The sequence below is a fragment of the Diabrotica virgifera genome, chromosome 3 (assembly GCF_917563875.1).
Source record: "Diabrotica virgifera virgifera chromosome 3, PGI_DIABVI_V3a".
NCBI lineage: Eukaryota > Metazoa > Arthropoda > Insecta > Coleoptera > Chrysomelidae > Diabrotica > Diabrotica virgifera.
Window position 1 is genome coordinate 244,611,278 of NC_065445.1, and position 19,556 is coordinate 244,630,833.

Below are 19,556 nucleotides of genomic sequence, written 5' to 3' on the forward strand. Positions count from 1 at the left end.
TTTCTCAACATTTTGTTTTTTGATTCATTTGCTTATGTTGGATAATAAAAAAGTTAGGTACTTTAACAACTAGCCATGTTTTTCATCAATACAGGGTGTTTTTAAATAAATATGGCAACCTTTAAGGGGTAATTCTGCATGGAAAAATAATGACAGTTTGCTTTATAGACGGTATGTCCACAAATGCTTCGTTTCCGAGATAGGGGGTGTTGAAATTTTTCGTACAAACTGACAATTTATTTATTGCTTTAAAACCGGTTGAGATATGCAAATGCAATTTGCTGTATTTTAAGACGTAGTTATTGTACATTTTTTCACGTACAAGTAAGAATTTAATATTCACCATTGGCGCGCATACGGGTAATATGACGGCTCATATTACCCGTATGCGCGCCAATGGTGAATATTAAATTTTTACTTGTATGTGAAAAAATGTACAATAACTACGTCTTAAAACCCACCAAATTTCATTAGAATATCCCAACCGGTTTTAAAGTAATAAATAAATCGTCAGTTTGTAAGAAAAATTTTAACACCCTCTATCTCGGAAACGAAGCATTTGCGGACATACCGTCTCTAAAACAAACTGTCATTATTTTTTCATGCAGAATTGCCCCTTAAAGGTTGCCATACTTATTTAAAAACACCCTGTATTGATGAAAAACATGGCTAGTTGTTAAAGTACCTAAATTTTTTATTATCCAACATAAGCAAATGCATCAAAAAACAGAATGTTGAGAAAACATGAGGCTATAGTTGGGTTTTAATTTGAGTATTTTATAAATGCTAGAATATTCCACAGGGTGATGCGAAGTTTGAGAAAAAAAACACAGTTTCATTGGTACACCCGGTATACAATGAAAATTTACCTGTTTAGCAACAATATTATTACAGCGATATTGTTAAACAATAAGGTTATAACATATTAAAAAATCACTTAAATCGGACAACAGGTTTAGAAAATTCGAGACATCAAAAATGACCCATTTTTAAGGTGTCCGGTTAATTTTGCACCCCAGTGTATTCTGCTGACACGTGTATCGTGTATTTTATTTTTCTTTTTTTGATTTTTAGCTAATTTGAGTATTTATTGCTTTTAGGTAAAGATATGGAACCAGGTCGAGAAGGTGGGACTTGGCTGTCTTTACGAACGAAAGATCAGGATAACGGAAAAGCCAAAATTACTTATTTGGGTGTGCTTTTAAATATAACTGGAGCGAAAGTTGATAATGCCAGCGGTCGGGGTACCATAATTACAGATTATTTGATGACCAAGAAAAACTTCCTTGAATACACCGAATTGTTAGATCAAACTTTATATAATGGCTACAACTTTGTTACGGTTGAATTAAGGTAAGCTTTACCATCATCAATTTGAAAAATTGAGGAAATAATTCCAGAACAGGTTTATCTTTTTCTTTTGGCATCATAATCCTGGATGGGTCTTTGCCTGTCTGGTTATTTTCTTCCATTCATATCTCTTTTGTGCTTTTCTCCTCCATTGTTTTATATCCATGGTTTTAAGGTCGTCTTCCACGTCATCTAACCATCTCGTTCTGGGCCTTCCTTTTTTCGCCTTCCTAACGGCTTCTATTGTAATATTTTATTTGCTGTTTTTGCATCTTCTTGTCTCTGGACATGCCACAGCCATGAGAGTCTTTGACTTTCAACAATTATTACAATATATCCTTCATTCAATTCATTAACCTCGTCGTTTCCATGTCTTCCTCTTGCACCGGGCTAGATACTTTTTTCAGTATCTTTCTCTCGAATGTCCTGAGTTGTGATTCATCTTTTTTCGTCATTACCCAGGTTTCACAACCATAGGTTACAACGGGTCTAATCAATGTTCTGTAGATAGTGATTATGGTTCTTTTGTCTAATAATTTCGATGTCATCAATCTTTTATTAGCATACGGCTGTCCCAAGTAAAAACACTGTAAGCGCCAATTCGAAAAATGTTCACCAGAGTAGAAAACGTAAAGGACTCGACTTTTCAAATTTCTATTTTGTTTGAAATAAAAGTGAACACACATTAATTTAGTAAAAAATACTCCTGCTTTTCAGTAAATATTTTTATGTCTGAATTTTATTTCCTGACTAGGTTTTGAACACATACAGTGTTTTTATTTGGGAAACCTGAAAATATAGTATAAAATTTCCCACTTTTTAAAGACATTAAGTACCACAAATGATACTTTATTCAAGTTCCTTTAACAAATATATAACAAATTGCAATAATTTAATGGTCAGTGTCTGGGTCATGTAATTGCTGTCATCCAGGGTTATGGAAAAGCTTGTCCACTAGTGTCTCTGAGACTGACCAATTACGCCAAAACGATCATCCGTTTTCAGGCATTAAAGAAATAAGTTTCTCTATTATTTCTGTATAGGTACATATTTATACAAATTATATTAAATTCTCTATATAATTAAATTATATTATGCAGTTTTTAATAAAAAAATTTCATTTATTGTTATAACTTTGTATATACAGTGCGTCCCAAAAGTAACGCATAAATTCGTTATTTCGTAAACCGGTTACTTTAAGGAAAATTCCCGAAACAGGTCGATTTTTATTTTTAAATTACGGTTTTTTGGCATATATATCATACTAGTGACGTCATCCATCTGGGCGTGATGACGTAATCGATAATTTTTTAAAATGAGAATAGGGGTCATATGATAGCTCATTTGAAAGGGTATTCAATTCTCTATCCAATAATATAAACATTAACATAATTATTTATACAGTGTGTTCAAAAAACATTTTTTTAATTAAAATAAGTGAGACAAAAAGAAAAATATAATGTAATTATTTAATTCAAAATACATTTTACTACTGTCAGTAAACAGAAAAAAATTTTATTTGACAAATAAACATTGATTTTCGCTTAAACGAAATGTTCAAACTTCCAAGCGACAGGTCGGTGGCAGCTTTAACATTGAATTTAAGCAAAAAACTATATTTATTTCTCAAATAAATATTTTTTTCCTGTTTTCTGACAACAGTAAAACGTATTTTGAATTAAATAAATAACTTACATTTTTCTTTTTGTCTCAATTATTTTAATTAAAAAAATGTTTTTTTGAACGCCTTGTATAAATAATTAGATTAATGTTTATATTAGTGAAGAGAGAATTGAATACCCTTTCAAATGAGCTATCACATGACCCCCATTCTGATTTAAAAAAATCATTGATTACGTCATCGCGCCCAGATGGATGACGTCACTAGTATGATATATATGCCAAAAAATCTGAATCTCAAAATAAAAATCGACCCGTTTCAGGATTTTTCATTAATGTCGCTGGTTTAAGAAATAATGAATTTATGCGTTACTTTATGGACGCACTGTATAATATTTATATTAAGGTTTAGTTTTACAGCTTGTAGTTTTTTTTTTATTAATTTGGGCTATTATAAAGTTATCTTACTCAAAATTCAGCCGACTTACAAGTGAAAAATCGACTAAATTCTGTAATTTTGCAATGTTTTGGCAGCATCTATGTTTCTAATTATTAGTCAAGGTTTACCAAACATTATTTTGTAGATTTTTTAAGAACAAAATTCATTTTGTAACGACTACATATTTATATTTGTTAGTTTACGAATTATAATAACTTAAACAATTAAATTGTTTATAATAAATTCTCGTCACTTCCGGAGCAAAAGAAAGTTATAAATTCGAATTCAGCAGGTCAAAATATTATTCGATTTTTATTCATATTTGATAATTAATAGGTAAAACCCAGTTTAATTTTAAAAATATATTTTAAATAATTAATACAATAAACTTAAATATTTTATACACGACAAATTTCTACTGCACTTATCACAATAACCATCAATAACTAACAAACAACTAAAAATTGTCTTGGAAATATCAATGGTCTTGGCGAATGTAAAATGTAAATCATGTGATTCCCATGGTAAGTCACTGTAAATCCCAAAAACCAAATAAAAACACTGTATATCCCGTATTTACAGTGTTTATACTTGGGGATATGGATATAATGTGTTTATTGGTGAAGTGAAGATGGAATGTGATATGTGTTTCATAGCAATGTTAAATTGTGGTTCTACTAATTTTTTATTTTTTTCTTCCTTGGTAATTGGTAGATAACAACACCCTAAATCCAAAAATGCAATAAAAGTAATTTTGAAAAAAATGAATATACAGTGTTTTTACTTGGGGCAGCCGCATAGTATGTACAATTCCCACTGGAAATAAGTGCATTCATTTAGCTACTTACGGAATTCTTCTGATTGATTTCTGTGCTCAGATATGTGAAGGCATCCACACGTCCAATGGTAGGGTTGTCTATTTCGATATTCTTTTCATAGGGCTTTTCAAGGATTATTATTTGTTTCGAGCTTCTGTTATATTTTGTATAATCTGTGTATAATATTAATATAAGACATATATGACAGAAGTTCGAAACAAATGAGAATTTTTGAATAGCCGTATTGCCAGGTGTTGTTTTGACAGTCATGTACTTCGTTTTTGTTTCGTTTATTTTAATCCCTCTTTTCCTTGCTTCAGGATAAATTTCCTAAACGCTTCCATTAGTCGTTGCATGCTCCTACTAATGATAGTTACATCGTTTGCATATGCAATAATTTGTACTGTTTTGGTAGGTATTAACACGGCCGTATACATTGGTTTTTCTGATGATTGCCTCAAGAACTAGGTTGAACAGCATTGCTGATAGTGCGTCTCCCTGTCTCACTGATACGTTGATATCAAATAGGGGTGTCAGTTCTCCATCTACTTTAAGGCTTTTGAACCCTGCAACGTTTTTTATGAGGCTGATATATTTTTTAGGTATACCTAGATTACGAAGGTCTCTTTTTTTGTATTTTGTCTCTTTTCACATTATCAAAAGCTTGTTTAAAGTCTATATACAGGGTGTAACAAAAATACAGGTCATAAATTAAATCACATATTCTGGGACCCAAAAGAGTTCGAATGAACCTAACTTACCTTAGTACAAATATGCACAGAAAAAAAGTTATAGCTCTTTGAAGTTACAAAATGAAAATCGATTTTTTCGAATATATCGAAAACTATTAGAGATTTTTTATCGAAAATAGATATGTGGCATTCTTATGACAGGATCATCTTAACCTTCGGAGTACGAAGACTGGGTCAAGCGTGACCCGAAATTCAGTTATATCTTAATATTTTATGAAATAATTTTTATACAAATCCGATTGATCGTAAGTTCTCCTTATTTGTTTCAATCTATTTTTTCGTATATAATTCGTGAACATGCAAATTACAGTTTTTCCTCTACGTAACATCTATGATGCCGGGTCACTCCTGACCCGGTCTTCGGATTTCGAAAAATATTTTTAATATGTTTGTAGGTACACGTAAATCGCAGCCGTCTCTGTTTACGGTTATACGTACAGTGGAACCCCGATAAGTCGGCCTCCGATAACCCGGAAGTCCGGCTAATCCGAACCGATTTTCATCAGACAAAACAAACATTTTTTCACTTTGACCAAGTTTTTTACCAAGAAATAAACAATACTGTATACAACTGTACGTAATTTAGATGTATTGTGCATAGTTTATGTATTTCATGTTTTTGCAATTATAATGGAGTTTATCTGTAAGTATACCGTGTTTTATTAATTTTTACCATATTCTCCGGCTAACTTGGATTTTCGATAACTCGGATCGGCCGCAGTCTCGATTAATCCGACTCATCGAGGTTCCACTTTATTCAAATATATGGCCGGAGCAAATTTACCTATGTCCGTTTTCTGTAAGGTATTAAAATCTGGCCGCCGGAGCGAACTAGTATATGCCCATGGGTAACCATCTAAAAAAATTTAAATACAATAATTTAGGATTTTCTTTGTTTTTTTGTTGAATTAAAGATACTGTTTAATAATACTGACCATTTAAAACATCCTTATAAATAAAATGAGAATGGGTCACGCTTGACCCATCATCGTAATCTAAGTAAGTCAAATAATCTCCGTACTCCGAAGGTTAAAGAAAAATTATAGTTCAATTTGTGCTCCTCATAAAAATTGTATGGGGGTTTTGTGCCCTTAAACCCCCCCAAACTTTTCTGTACATTTCAATTAAATTATTATTGTGATACCATTAGTTAAATTCAATATTTTTAAAACTTTTTTTTCTCTTCGTATTTTTTCGATAAGGCAGTTTTTATCGAGTTGCAGCTTCTTTTTTAATATGTTTACATAAAAATTTTATGGGGGTTTTGTTCCTTTAAACCCCCCAAATGTTTGTGTACGCTCCAATTAAACTATTACTGCGATACCATTAGTTAAACAAAATGTTTTTAAAACTTTTTTGCCTCTTTGTATTTTTTCGAGAAGGCACCTTTTATCGAGATATGGCTTCTTTTTTAATACGGTTCAAAATATACCTAAAAATGTAAATCATACAATAATTTTTCATATTATTACCAAGTATCCATAATCGTACTTAACCATATACAAATATGTGGTGGATTTGACAAATATTCAAAATATCTCGATAAAAACTGACTTTTCGAAAAAGTACTAAGAGCCAAAAAAGTTTTAGAAATATTGTGTTTAAGTAATGGTACTACAATAATAATTTAATTGGAACGTACACAAAAGTTTGGGGGGTTTAAAGGAACTAAACCCCCATAAAATTTTTATAGGGTGTCCAAATTTCCCTATAATTTTTTCTTGAGATGCTACTGTCATAAGAATGTTATATGTCGATTTTCAATAAAAAAATTTTAATAGTTTTCGATATATTGAAAAAAATTGATTTTCATTTTGTAACTTCAAAGGGTTGTAACTTTTTTTATATGCACATTTGTACTAAGGTAAGTTAGGTTCAATCAAACTATTTTTGGTCCCAGAATATGTGGTTAAATTTATGACGTGTATTTTCGTTACACCCTGTATAATATATAATTTCGTTACACCCTGTATAATATATAATTTCGTTACACCCTGTATAATAATATACATATTATATGTATACACACAATCAAACTTATATGGAATCATCCTGTATTTCAAAGCAATATTTATTTCTTTTGAAAAAACTTGTTATTGTCGCAAAGAATAAAGGTTTTTATTGTAAATAAACAAATCAATACGAAAATTAGATAGTACAGCTCAGTACAGTATAGGTAATTTGCTTGAGTTGCAAATTGAACGAAAATAAATAAACTAATTTTTGCGTCCAAAAACGAAAATATGCCTTATGTGGGGTTACAGGACTTACAACGTGGAAAGATTATTGGTCGTGAGGAGCAAGTAATGTTCTCAAAGGGACATAGCTGCAGAGCTAGGCGTAACACACGGCGTTCTATCCAAAACCTATGATAGGTAACAGGAATTAGAAAAGCTCAAAAATAAAGCAAGGGAAAGTCGCCAAAAGTAATAACGGCTCGCCACGATCGTTTAATTGTCCAATCAGCTGGAAAATACCCAACCATTTCTCACCTGCAGCTCCAAAGGTAGCTTTTGGAAGCTACAGGTGTAACTTTTTCAGTTGAAACGATAAGAAGAAGAGTTCGTGCCAAGAAGTATACAGCAGAAGACAGTTATTGGTTGAGTTATCCAGGCAGCACAAGATTGACCGCCTAAATTGGTGTCGTCACCATTAAAACTGGAACATTGGGAATTGACAAAATGTGCTATTTTCAGAAAAATCCAGGATTTATGTAAAATCAGATGACCCACGAAATCGTGTACTTAGAGGTCGAGGAAAACAAGCAAGAACGAAAACTGTCAGATCTGTTCACATATATAAAAGGGAAGTGTAATATTCTGGATAGGCATTGTGATCCGTAAAAAAACTCCTTTAATTTTCATCCAATGAACTTTAACTGCTCACAGGTATGTTGATAACCTGTAGTTAGGCTTTGGAGAGGTGCAACAGGAGAAAATTTAATTTTCATGCATGCTAATGGACCTCCACATACCGTTTGAGTGACTAGAGACATCATTGAAGCAGAAGATATCCCTTGTTGGGAGTGTCCTGCTTGCTCATCCGAGCTTAACCCTATAGAGTATTTGTGGGACATGCTTAAAAGAAAAATTAGAGCTCGCGAGGATAATTCACAAAACACCGCACGGCTAGTACAAGCTGCTCTTGAAGAATGGAGCAACGTACCACAACAAAATGTTGTTAATTTAATTAGGAGCGTGCCCACGCAAATTAAAGCTTCAGAAGAACTAGAGGTGATAACACTGACTACCAAAAAAACAAAAAAAATAAAAACAATTTAAACATTATTCGTTTTACATTGAAATTTTGTATGCTATACCCTATTCCACGAACATACGACTCTCTTGGATTATCTCCACAACGAATATTTTACTGTGCAAAATATAAAGAACGAAAGTAAATTGAAAATTACATTGTTGTTTTTTGGAATAATTATTATTAGAGCCATTTACTTTCGTACTTCTTATGTTGTACACTAAAATATTCGTTGTCGCGATAATCCAAGAGAGTCGTATATTCGTGGAATGACCCATATTGACTTTAAGACAACTACTTTCAATTTGTTTTTTAAATACTTTATGGTTTTATTTAATTGTTATGTATTTATGATTAAATTGCTGCATTTAAAATAAATATTGTTTGACTTCGTGTGTTCGTTTGGTTGTGTGTAGTTCTATGTTGTATTCATAAGTTTTTTCATGTATCGTTCTTAGTATGAATATTTTGGCTCTAGTGACCCTGTTTGGTCTGACCTTATCTGAAAATAGCGCATCATTGCTGAAAGTTTTCTGTAAATTAGATTTATGGATAGCATGTTTCGGAAGTATTACAACCATTTGCACTTATTGTTTCAAAACTTGCCCCACGACGCACGGGTTAAAAACTGTAATTTCACCGTGATGTGGACCATCACTTTGTATAGTATATATCCACTTATGTCACCACAATATTCATTTTACACTTTTTTTAAGCAAAGAAGACGAGACTATTTACCACCACAGTAATTTTCCCAGAGTTAACTCAAGTTACATCGGCAAGCAGACTCTAGGATTTGGCAATTCTCCAATATTCACCCCTTTAACTAAAGTTACGAAAGGAAGACAAATGTTCGAAGATATTTTACAAAAGAACCTACCAGTAGATGAGCTAGAAAAAGAGTTACTAAAATTGCTGAAAAACGAAACAAGGTATGACATTATTTTAACTTAGTATTTTTTGTAACTACTAGAGTTTTGTATAATTGGGCCTTGTTATGCAAAAAGCAACCAACCCACATTTTTGAGGAAAACAAGATAATGTCACATATCGATTTAAAAATGTGTATTCTACATTGTGTAAAAAGCAACCAAGCCATTCTAAATATTAAACCATGAAAAATACTACTCCAAATTATTTCTGTTTATTAATAGTTCACTTAAGATTTCGCATAAGACAACCAACCCACTTGGATTGTTTGTGTGACTGAACATATTATTACATTGCACTGTCGAAAAGTACCAGCCAAGTGGGTTGATATTGTTATGCCGATTACGGTTCCTGGAATGTTGCATCTTTTTGTTTTTACGTGTAGGTACTGACCAATATTAGTTCGTGCTTAAATATTAAAATATTTGTTGTGTTATATCTATTATATGAAGAAATCTTTGAATCTTTAATACGAAAAATATTTTTAAATCAAGAACTGTTAAAATAATTAAAAAGGCTCGCGAAATTGCAGAAAATGATCTGTTTTAAGGCTCTGTTTATCTTATTTTAAATATTATGGTTTGTTGTTTTGACTGATTACCGCACATTTTTTATTTGTATTGATATTATGTTTAATAGTAGAAATTCTACTGTATGGTATTTTTGAGTTGACTGAAATTATTCGGTTTTATTCATGGATTTTGTGGGTTGGTTAGATTTTGCAGATTGCATTTTATTAGATATATTTCCAACAGCAAAAAGAAACCAACCCTCAATATGGCTATTTTTTTTTGTAAAAATTTATTAGGATAATTTTGATACTACTATGATAAAATTGCTCTAAAATTAAACTATTGATTAGTGAAGTTATCGTTTAAAAAAATATGACGGAAAATTAAATATTTAGAAAAACATAAAAAGCTAATTTTCTCTTAATTTACAAATTGAGGGTTGGTTGCTTTTTGTTTAACATGGCCCAATTGTTTCGGCATTGATTATATTGCATCATCAGTTTATAGTTATCTGTACCTGATTTCCTATTATCTAAACTACTAATTTTTTGTTTAATGCTATTCTGTATTTCATTAAAATTTGGTTCTATGTATTATTGCGATATACTTTGATTAATTAATCAATTAACTATCACATTAATTAAACAAATCAAACACAAATAAATTGTAAATCTCAGGGCTAAATTATGCTATAAATACTTACTTTCGTGGCTTCAAAATATTTCTCAGTGGCTTCCTAATAGGGATAGATAAAAGAGAATAAAACGGAAATAAATGTTTAATATTTCAAATTTTGTTTATTCTTCTATCTTTATTTTATTTAACAAATTATGAAAATAGGAATCTTATTTCTTTTTGTCTCCAAATTTGTTTTTTTTTTAATAATTAACTATGAATCTCTCTACCTCTGCTACTCTATTGATTATATTCAAAATAAGATAGCTAAAAGGAACTATAACGTTAACGGGGTTTTATTATTTCATATGGTCAATGGACATCTATATATGACAAAACCGCGGAGTGCTACCATTTATAGGGGTGCGTTTTTGAGAAATGGGTGAATTAGTCCCGGGCACAGGTTACATTAGGGTGAGTTCTATGCACTTTTGGTACAAACATATCTACATAAAAATTGTTCCTGGTGAAATTTTCTATCTAAATATCACTTTTTAAAGTCAATGATACGTTTTTTTACAAAAATATATTCAAAAGAAAAAGCACAAAGAAACAAAAAAAAAAGAAATTTTGTTTTTTGTCCCATAACTTTTGTCCACGAAGATATAGGTATAGACATTGCTTTACAGAAAAAAAATCTACATATTTCTTCTTTAAAATGTTGTTTAGTAGAGGTAATTAGGATTTATAGTTTTCGAAATATGATTTTTCAAAGTTCGCCACTCACAGCAATTTTGGGCAATTTTCCTTGTTATTTCGCAAATATTGTTCTGTAACTTTTTTCTACGTAACTTTTTTCTACGTAACTTTAGGTATATGTAATGGTACACGTAATAGGAATAGAAATCAATTACCTTTAAAATGGTCTACTATAACGTTGTACGACTTTTTTTAAAGAGATTATGGTTTTTCAAGGTTTTATAGTTTTAACGATTTTTTATAATATAATATAAAAATAAAATAATATTATTATATATAATACAATATTATATTATATATAGTATATATAATATAATATTATATTATATATTATATAATACCCAATATAAAAAAAATATGATTTTCTACATTTTTTACGATTATTTTTGAAATTTCTCATTATAACTTTTTTTTCTTGTACATGAATATACTATATATTGCTCAATAAAGAGGGCTTACTTTCTGTTTTTTAAAATGGTGTATCATCTATATTTAAATATGTAATGGAAACCGAGTGATTCTTTGATATTTTTACCTGTATTATTTAAAATTATTTCTTTTGCAAAAATTACATAAACATTAGCATTAGAAAACATCACTTTAGTTAAAATTATTTAAACGTTGACATTTAAAAAATCTTCAAAATCAAAGTCCATCTCTTCGTTAGCATTACCTTCAATATCTTCCTCTGACACCTCAGTTATCTTAGAGTGCCCACAATTAGTACCCATGCACATGCACCCTTTGCAAAATATTGAACAACTAATTCCTATCTTCCTACAACCGCATTTTTTTGTACATCCTTTGGTGCATTTACATGCTATTATTTCAAGCAAAGCTAAAGTGGTGCAGGTGCTTTGACAGTAAATATTGGAATTAATCCATATCTTGAAGTTTGCCCGGCCGAGTCAAGTGGACCCAAAGTATTACCTATAAAAAATAAGATTCAATCATAACACACAATCACATAAAAAAGTTATAATGAGGAATTTAAAAAATGATCCTAAAATCAAAAATCGTTGCAAGTACTTAGTACATTTTGAAAAAGCATATTATCTTATTCAAAAATAATCCTTGAATTTTTTATAATACACCATTTTAAAGTAAACAGAATAAGCCTTCTTTTTTTTATTATATAATATATACCTAAATAAAGAATGTAGTAAAAGTATGTAGTAAAAGAGTTTAAATATCTGGGGGCGGTAATCACAGATGACAACCACATTACATTATCAGAGGAGTAGAGCAATAGAGCTACTCACTATCATCATTATTAAGGTCTAAGCTGCTAAAAAGAAAATCTAAATTAAGGTGGTATGACACAATGTTAAAATTTATATAGTTTTTAGGTACAGTTACCGTCACTATTTCAAAACCAATATTCAACTTAGGGGTATGTACGTGAACTGTAGACTTTCTATTTTAATACTACCTAGTTAAAATTTCCAAAGAAAGCAGTATATTTTTTATAACTGTACTTAAAGTAGTCCATGTCATAACTTACGTAGTAACTTGTTGTAAAAATTTGTTTTGCATAATAATTTTTGAAATTGGGTAGAAAATAACTATCAGAAACGATTAACTATGCAAAAAGCTTTATTTTAAACAAAATTTCATTGTCCGTACTGCCATAATTTTTAAATTAACTGTACCTAAAGGTAAAAATTATTGTTAAAAGCTGTAATCTGGGGATTTTGTTCATATTACAGCAATAAGTTGGCATTTTTCTAGTGATAAATTAGTTCCGCTGTTACTTAATAGATGGGAAGATGAGTTCACGTGTCATTTAGTAGATGGCAGCAGTGATGTATTAAATGGCGACAGATGCGCGTTTGCCGGATTTTAAGAAAATCTGCAAACAATTGAAAACGAGTTTTGTAACAACGGAAATGCGATGAATCACGCGGTTTTGTTTAAAAAAGTGGCCCCACCCCTTCCCAGTACACATTTTGCTCGACATTTTGGGCCTTGTTTGACTTTCAATCATGATTGTATAACGTCACAGTGTCTTAACAATACATACATTTTTTATGCTTGAGACCGTGTCGTTATACAAATGGTTGAAAGTTAAACGAGGCTCAAAATGTCTCAAAGTGTTTACTAGGGGATTATACTAGTTTTGACATAATACATAGATAACATAAGCTCTAGTATGTTATGTGGGGCGTATCTAAAAACATTTTCAATTTTATTCACTTTCTGGCAAATTTAATTTTTATAGGGCCGCAAATAATGCATTGTTCGGATACAATTAGCGTCTCTTTGTAAAGACGATGACATCGACATTTTTACACACATCACACATGCCAATGGTCATTAGTATTTGTTGAGGCATTATCCTAATAAAAAAATTGTAGACAAAACAATATTGTATAGTCATTGATTAATTTATGTCAAATATTTCCGCAAGTGAAAAAAAAAAAATTGAAATTTACTGGAGTAATAATTAGATAAATCGATATGCAGACGATACAGTTGTGGTTGCTAGTAGTATTGATGAACTTCAGCATCTTATGGACAGGTTACCTACAAAGAGCGAGTGAAAAAAGAGAATTTAACCTTCAACATAAATAAAACAAAAATGGACACTGGTGAGCAAAACTCAACAACCTGCCAGACAATTGAAAATAAAAAACCAATTCAACACGCAGAATTATATGTATACCTTGGAACAGTCGTTAACTCGAAATGGGATCAAACAACCGAAATACGATGTAGAATTGAAAATGCCAGAGCTACATTTAACATGAGAAATATATTCAATCATTGCGACATATTTGTCCCACTAAAAATATGGCTGCTAAAATGCTATGTATTTCCAGTCTTGTTGTATGGAGCAGAGACCTGGACAATAACGGAAACATTATCGAAAAGGCTAGAGGTATTCGAAATGTGGGTGTACCGACATATCCTCAAAATATCCTGGACGACCCACACCACCAACGAAGGGGTATTGCGCCGAATGGGAAAACAAAAAGAAATATCTTTCACAATTAAAAAACGAAAACGTGAACACCTCGGTCATATATTATGAGCCATGATAAATATCGTATACTGCAGCTGATAATATAGGGTAAAATAGAGAGTAAACGTGGACCCGGAAGAAGAAGACACTCATGGCTTCAAAACTTACGCCAATGGTTTGGACTAACATCGATCGCGTTATAGACACGCTGTAAACAAAATTAAAATTGCTATGATGATAGCCAACGTCCACAACTGACAAGGCACATGAAAAAGAATTAGAAGTGAGATGAAAATGTAAATTTTCATAGAAAAAAAAAACTTCCCGTGTTGACATTCCAACATACAAATCAATTGTATCACCCTTTAGAGTTCCCATAAAGCTTCATATACCTGGGCACAGAGCTGAACAGTCAGCTAGACTAGACCACTCAAAAAAATTAGAAGACGCATTGAAATAGGGGCTTCTGGCTTCATGAACATGCTTAAAATGCTCTGTAACCCCAAGATATCAGTCACAATAAGATTGAGAACACTAAAGTGTTATGTGTGGTCTCTATTACTATATGGCTGGAGACCTGGACATTAAAACAGTATGATGGCAACAAACTGAATTCATTCGAAATGTGGATGTACCGCCGAATGCTAAGAATAAGCTGGACCAGCAAAACTACAAATGAAGAAGTACTGGAAATAATGAACACACGTCCTCATCTGGTCAATACAATCAAAATTAGAAAGACGTCATATCTAGGACACATAATGCGCCATAGGGAATTTGAGCAGTTTCAGGTAATATTAGAAGGCAAAATCGAAGGTAAAAGGGGTATAGGAAGAAAGAAAAAATCCTGGCTCCGAAACATCAGAGATTGGACCCACACAACAAGGAATGACTCCATCAAGCCCAGAACACAGAGAAATTTGCCATATTGATCGCCAACCTCAATAGAGAAGGCACTTAGGAGGAGGAGGACAACGCAAGAGACCCTAAGAGGTAGTTTTCTGTCCCGATTAAACCCCGAAACTACTTTTCATTAGCTACAACTTTGTTTCAACTGGGTCCACAGAGTTCATACATATATAGACCTGGATCCCGCGTACCTAAAAAAAGTTGATTAATAGCAAGCTGAAAATTTGTTAATAGCTTAACGGTGTCTAGTCGGACAATCTTTGATGTATGGGAACACTGGAACAGGGGAAGTTTTATTTGTTTAACAGCTTAAAAATTTGGAACGTTAGACTACGAAAACGTTCCATGTATTTTGTCCGACAGAACTTCCAATTGATTTGTTAGCATTTCATTAAACTTTCATGTAAAAATCAGACTGGTGTTTATCACCAACTGGGTATTTTAATGAGTGGAACACGAAGAACATGTCAAATGACAGTAGTCAAGTCGGTTAGTAATATAGTAATAGCAGTCTGATGTTTGCATGAGAGTTTAATGATAGGGTAACAAATCAATTGGATGTTCTGTCCGACAAAATACCTGGGACGTTTTCGTAACCCCCTGTTACGAAGTTCCCCTGTTCCAGTGTTCCCTCCCGTACATTAAAGTTTGTCTGACTAGACACCGTTAAGCTATTAACAAATTTTCAGCTTGCTATTAATCAACTTTTTTTGGTTCGCGGGATCCAGGTCTAATATACCAGTTTTTATACTTTTTTAGAAGCTACATATTTTTGCTAAGAATGTTTTTTTCGGATAAAATACTTTTTGAGTTATTTGTAAAAGCCGCCTAAAAACGTGTTTTTTACTCGCAAATAACTCGAATATTAATTTAGTGAAAAAATCCTATAGAACAAAAGTTGCTTAGAATTAGTCAGTTTATCCATTTTCAGAATTATTTTGAACGTATATTTTTTCACCCCCGAGATGGGGTAAAACTCACCCTCAGGGCAAAATCTTACATCGGCACACTATCACTTTTCTTAGTAGACATGTTACCTATGTGTAAGCCAAATTTCATGTTAATCCAAGCGATTATTTAAAATTTAGAGCAAAAAGCGTGATTCAATGTATATATTTACTACTTCTTGTATTTCAAACAATTGCAAATTTCTTTATCAGTTTAAAATAAATATTTTTGACCAGGTAAAGAATTAATAATTGTCGTCTGAAGACAAAAATTACAAATATAATCTAAATACAATAAGTGATAAAATATTTCCAAATGTAACGTTTTGTATCTATTACCATTGTTTAAAAAAAGATAAAAATTTGTCTAGTTATACAATGTCTATTTGTCTATTAGTAAGAATTTGTCATTTCCAGGTAAAGAATTAAACACCCTCTTCTGTAAATACAATACAAGTACGATTGAAGGCGAACGGTACCGATCGATCGGTAACGATCATAAGTTCTATTTAGGTAGTAGGTAACAATGTCAACAACGCCGTCGTTAATAGAATTAAAATTCGTCGTTATTAAAATGTTCGAATATATACGTGCTGCCATCTACTGAACGAAATTGTTAAACGTTAGTTCCTACGATCAACAACCATTTTGACTGCGGCGTTTACATACCCCCTTAAGACTCTACATGTAAATTATTCGCCTATTTGTTATATATGGGAGTGATACATGGACTCTACATCAGTGGGAAATAAATAAGCTGCTGGTATCTGAAAGGAAGGTTCTCAGAATGATATTTGGCCCACTAAGAGATGCATTGACAGGAAAGTAAAAAGGTGCCGTAATGATGAATTGGTGACTATATTGTACTGAAAACATCGTCAGACATATGCTAACCAGATAAGAGGAAGACAGAGTGTTAAAGACAGTGTTTTTTGAGAGACCAGACTGCAGAAGATCAGTTGGCCGTCCCAGAAAAAGACGGAGGAGGAGGATGATTTTGAAGTCGATTTATCTAGGATTGGGGAACAACAACGGGAAATTGAAGCGCAAGATTATACAAGATAGAGAGCTAGAGTGGATGCGGCGAAGACTCACACCTAGTTGTAAAGCCAGTCAACTAGAGGAGGAAGAGGATATTATGTGAATTAAATTTATAAAAAAGTTTATTTTATAGTTAGCTCGATTTTTTTAGTGTATAGACCTGGATATATATCAACAAAGCATGGGCTTATTATAATTATTTAAAAGTTCTCTATTATTACAGGCATCTACCAGACGATGAATTGGAAAGAAGACAACCTTTAGCCTTCGAAGAATTGAGTTCTATCTTTATTCGGCTAGAAGCTGCAGGTTATGGAACAAGGTAAAATGATATTAAAGTAATTATTATTCAAGTATGTACTTGTAGATAGTGGTACCAACATGGTGTCAAAAAATTAAATAAATTTCTCTTTTACATTTTATATAGCATTTCCTTAACGTTTTATGGACTATGTTAGCAAAATGGTACTCTTCTTCTTCTTCTTACGAGTGCCCTCTTTATTTTTGAAAGTCGGCAACAATTCTGACAAATCTATCTATTCTGTGTGGTTCTCAATAACGATTTAGTATCGGGGCCCGTCCATTATCTGATGTTTTTCAATCATGAACATCTTCTCGTATCTTAACCTCTGGTTCCTTCAATTTACCTCTCCATCAGCAACCTCAAGAGCTCATAAGATCTTCCTCGGCACACATATATCTTTTTAAAAATAACGCATAATTTTCATAACACCTCATATGTATGGTCTTCTAATCGACAAAAAAAAGAATGTGTGTGTACTTTGTACGCACGTAAGAAGATATTCTTCTATTATATAATAGGTAATTTAAACGAAGTAAATATACTTAGGTATTTGTACTTATTTTATTTAAAAATCAAACTAACTTTCTTATCTACCACTTTCAAAAAAGAAGAATATCTTCAAAAATTATATAATAATATACTACAATCATAAAATCTATAAAAAAAATTAAAAAATAATAACTTGCTTGGGGCTTGAACTGAACCCACTTCACGTCTAGCGCGCCGTACGAAAATTGACGGTATTTCAAACTGCACCACATTCGCGTATACGTCATGTGGGAATATACACAAACTAAACGTTTACACCATAAATTTATATGAATTTAATAAAATTATTAGTTTGACTTTTGTCGAAATAAAATACAACAAAATATAGAGTAAGAAAACGATATATGAGATGAAGATTTGTAGAAAGTTTGTTCGTAATCAGATTATGTAAATTAAAGCATTGCCTACTAATAGGTAACTACATTATTTTGTTTACATTTTCCAAGTAGATAGGTATTGAAACTATTAGGTATTTCCAACTGAAACATTTAGAATTACGTACCTGCGGCTTTTCAAAACTATTTAAAAAGTCACTATAATTATAAATTTGATTTTATTTCTGTCCACACATCAATAAAAACTAATATTATACAATATTTTTGTTTACCGATAACCTCCATATTGAACAATTATTGACAGATCATTCCAAAATTTCAACACCCAATCAGAGCCCGTATAACGATTAATACCATACTGTCGGTGTGCGCATGCGCGCGGATCAATCAAATTTTACCCTCAATCGATTCGCCGCTAAAGAAGAATATCTTCAAAAAGATCGTTCTCTTCATACAAAAAACACATCAATAACGAAACTGTTTTACTAATAGTGTTGTAATGTTCTAATTCTAATGTCTAATGTTTTACTAATAGTTTTTGTTGATTTTCAGAACCCACACTATAATACTAGTAGATTATGACTGGAATCTGTCGTTTATAGAATACACTATGGAAGAACCCATAGATCTCCATAACCTTAAGTGGAAGGAAACAAGGCTTAATTTAAAACTGTGATATCATAATAAATGTGTTCTGTCAATTGCTATTATTATCTGTTTTCTATTGTTAATAAAAATATGTTTTTTTATATTTTAAGGAATAGATTATGTTTTAAAGAACTGTTGTCTATTATTTAAATCACTGACGAATGCCAAACCGAATGAATTAATGGCGAGGACTTCAAATACTATAACAGGGGTGGCCAAACTGTGGCTCGTGAGCCACATGTGGCTCTCAACAAAATGTACCTCAATTACTTTTAATTTTTGTGTTTCAAAATGTCTTAAATTACTGACAACAAATATAAAAGACTAAGTGAACATCAGGACTTAGACACGCACACCCCTTATCACCCTTGCTATTCAATTTGGCCTTGGAAAATGTAATAAGTAAAATATCATCTGAGCTGACAGGGGTTTTTGTTAATCGAGGATCAAAACTATTGTTGACCTTTGGTGATGATATAGGTGCAGTAGCTCATTCTACAAGAGACGTGAGAGAGATGTTTTCACAACTCAAGAAAGAAACAGGTAGTCTGGGCCTTCGAATACATGAATAGAAGACAAAATACATGCCAAGAATCCAAGACCAAGAGTTAGACGGAACATAAGTACTATTAATGACCACAACTTCGAAGTAGTAAAAGAGTTTAAATATCTAGAGGCGGTAATCACAGATGACAACCACATATAAAAAGAGGTCTGAGCATGGATAGGTATGCGTGTAATAGAGCATTATACTCCCTATCATCATTATTAAGATCTAAGCTGCTAAAAAGACAATCTAAATTAAGAC

General features: G+C 31.9%; 1 protein-coding gene across 2 annotated transcripts in view; it reads left to right on the forward strand.

The window, feature by feature from the left end:
• LOC114338518 (transport and Golgi organization protein 2) overlaps positions 1-18,880 on the forward strand; it is a 65,323-nt gene extending 46,443 nt beyond the window's left edge. For both annotated transcript variants that reach the window (XM_050647290.1, XM_050647289.1), the window contains exons 2-5: positions 1,101-1,353; positions 8,951-9,166; positions 17,136-17,234; positions 18,653-18,880. In XM_050647290.1, coding sequence (XP_050503247.1) covers positions 1,101-1,353; positions 8,951-9,166; positions 17,136-17,234; positions 18,653-18,776 — 692 coding nt within the window. In that variant the 3' untranslated portion in view covers positions 18,777-18,880. The remainder of the gene's footprint in view (positions 1-1,100; positions 1,354-8,950; positions 9,167-17,135; positions 17,235-18,652) is intronic.
• The last annotated feature ends 676 nt before the right edge of the window (positions 18,881-19,556 follow it).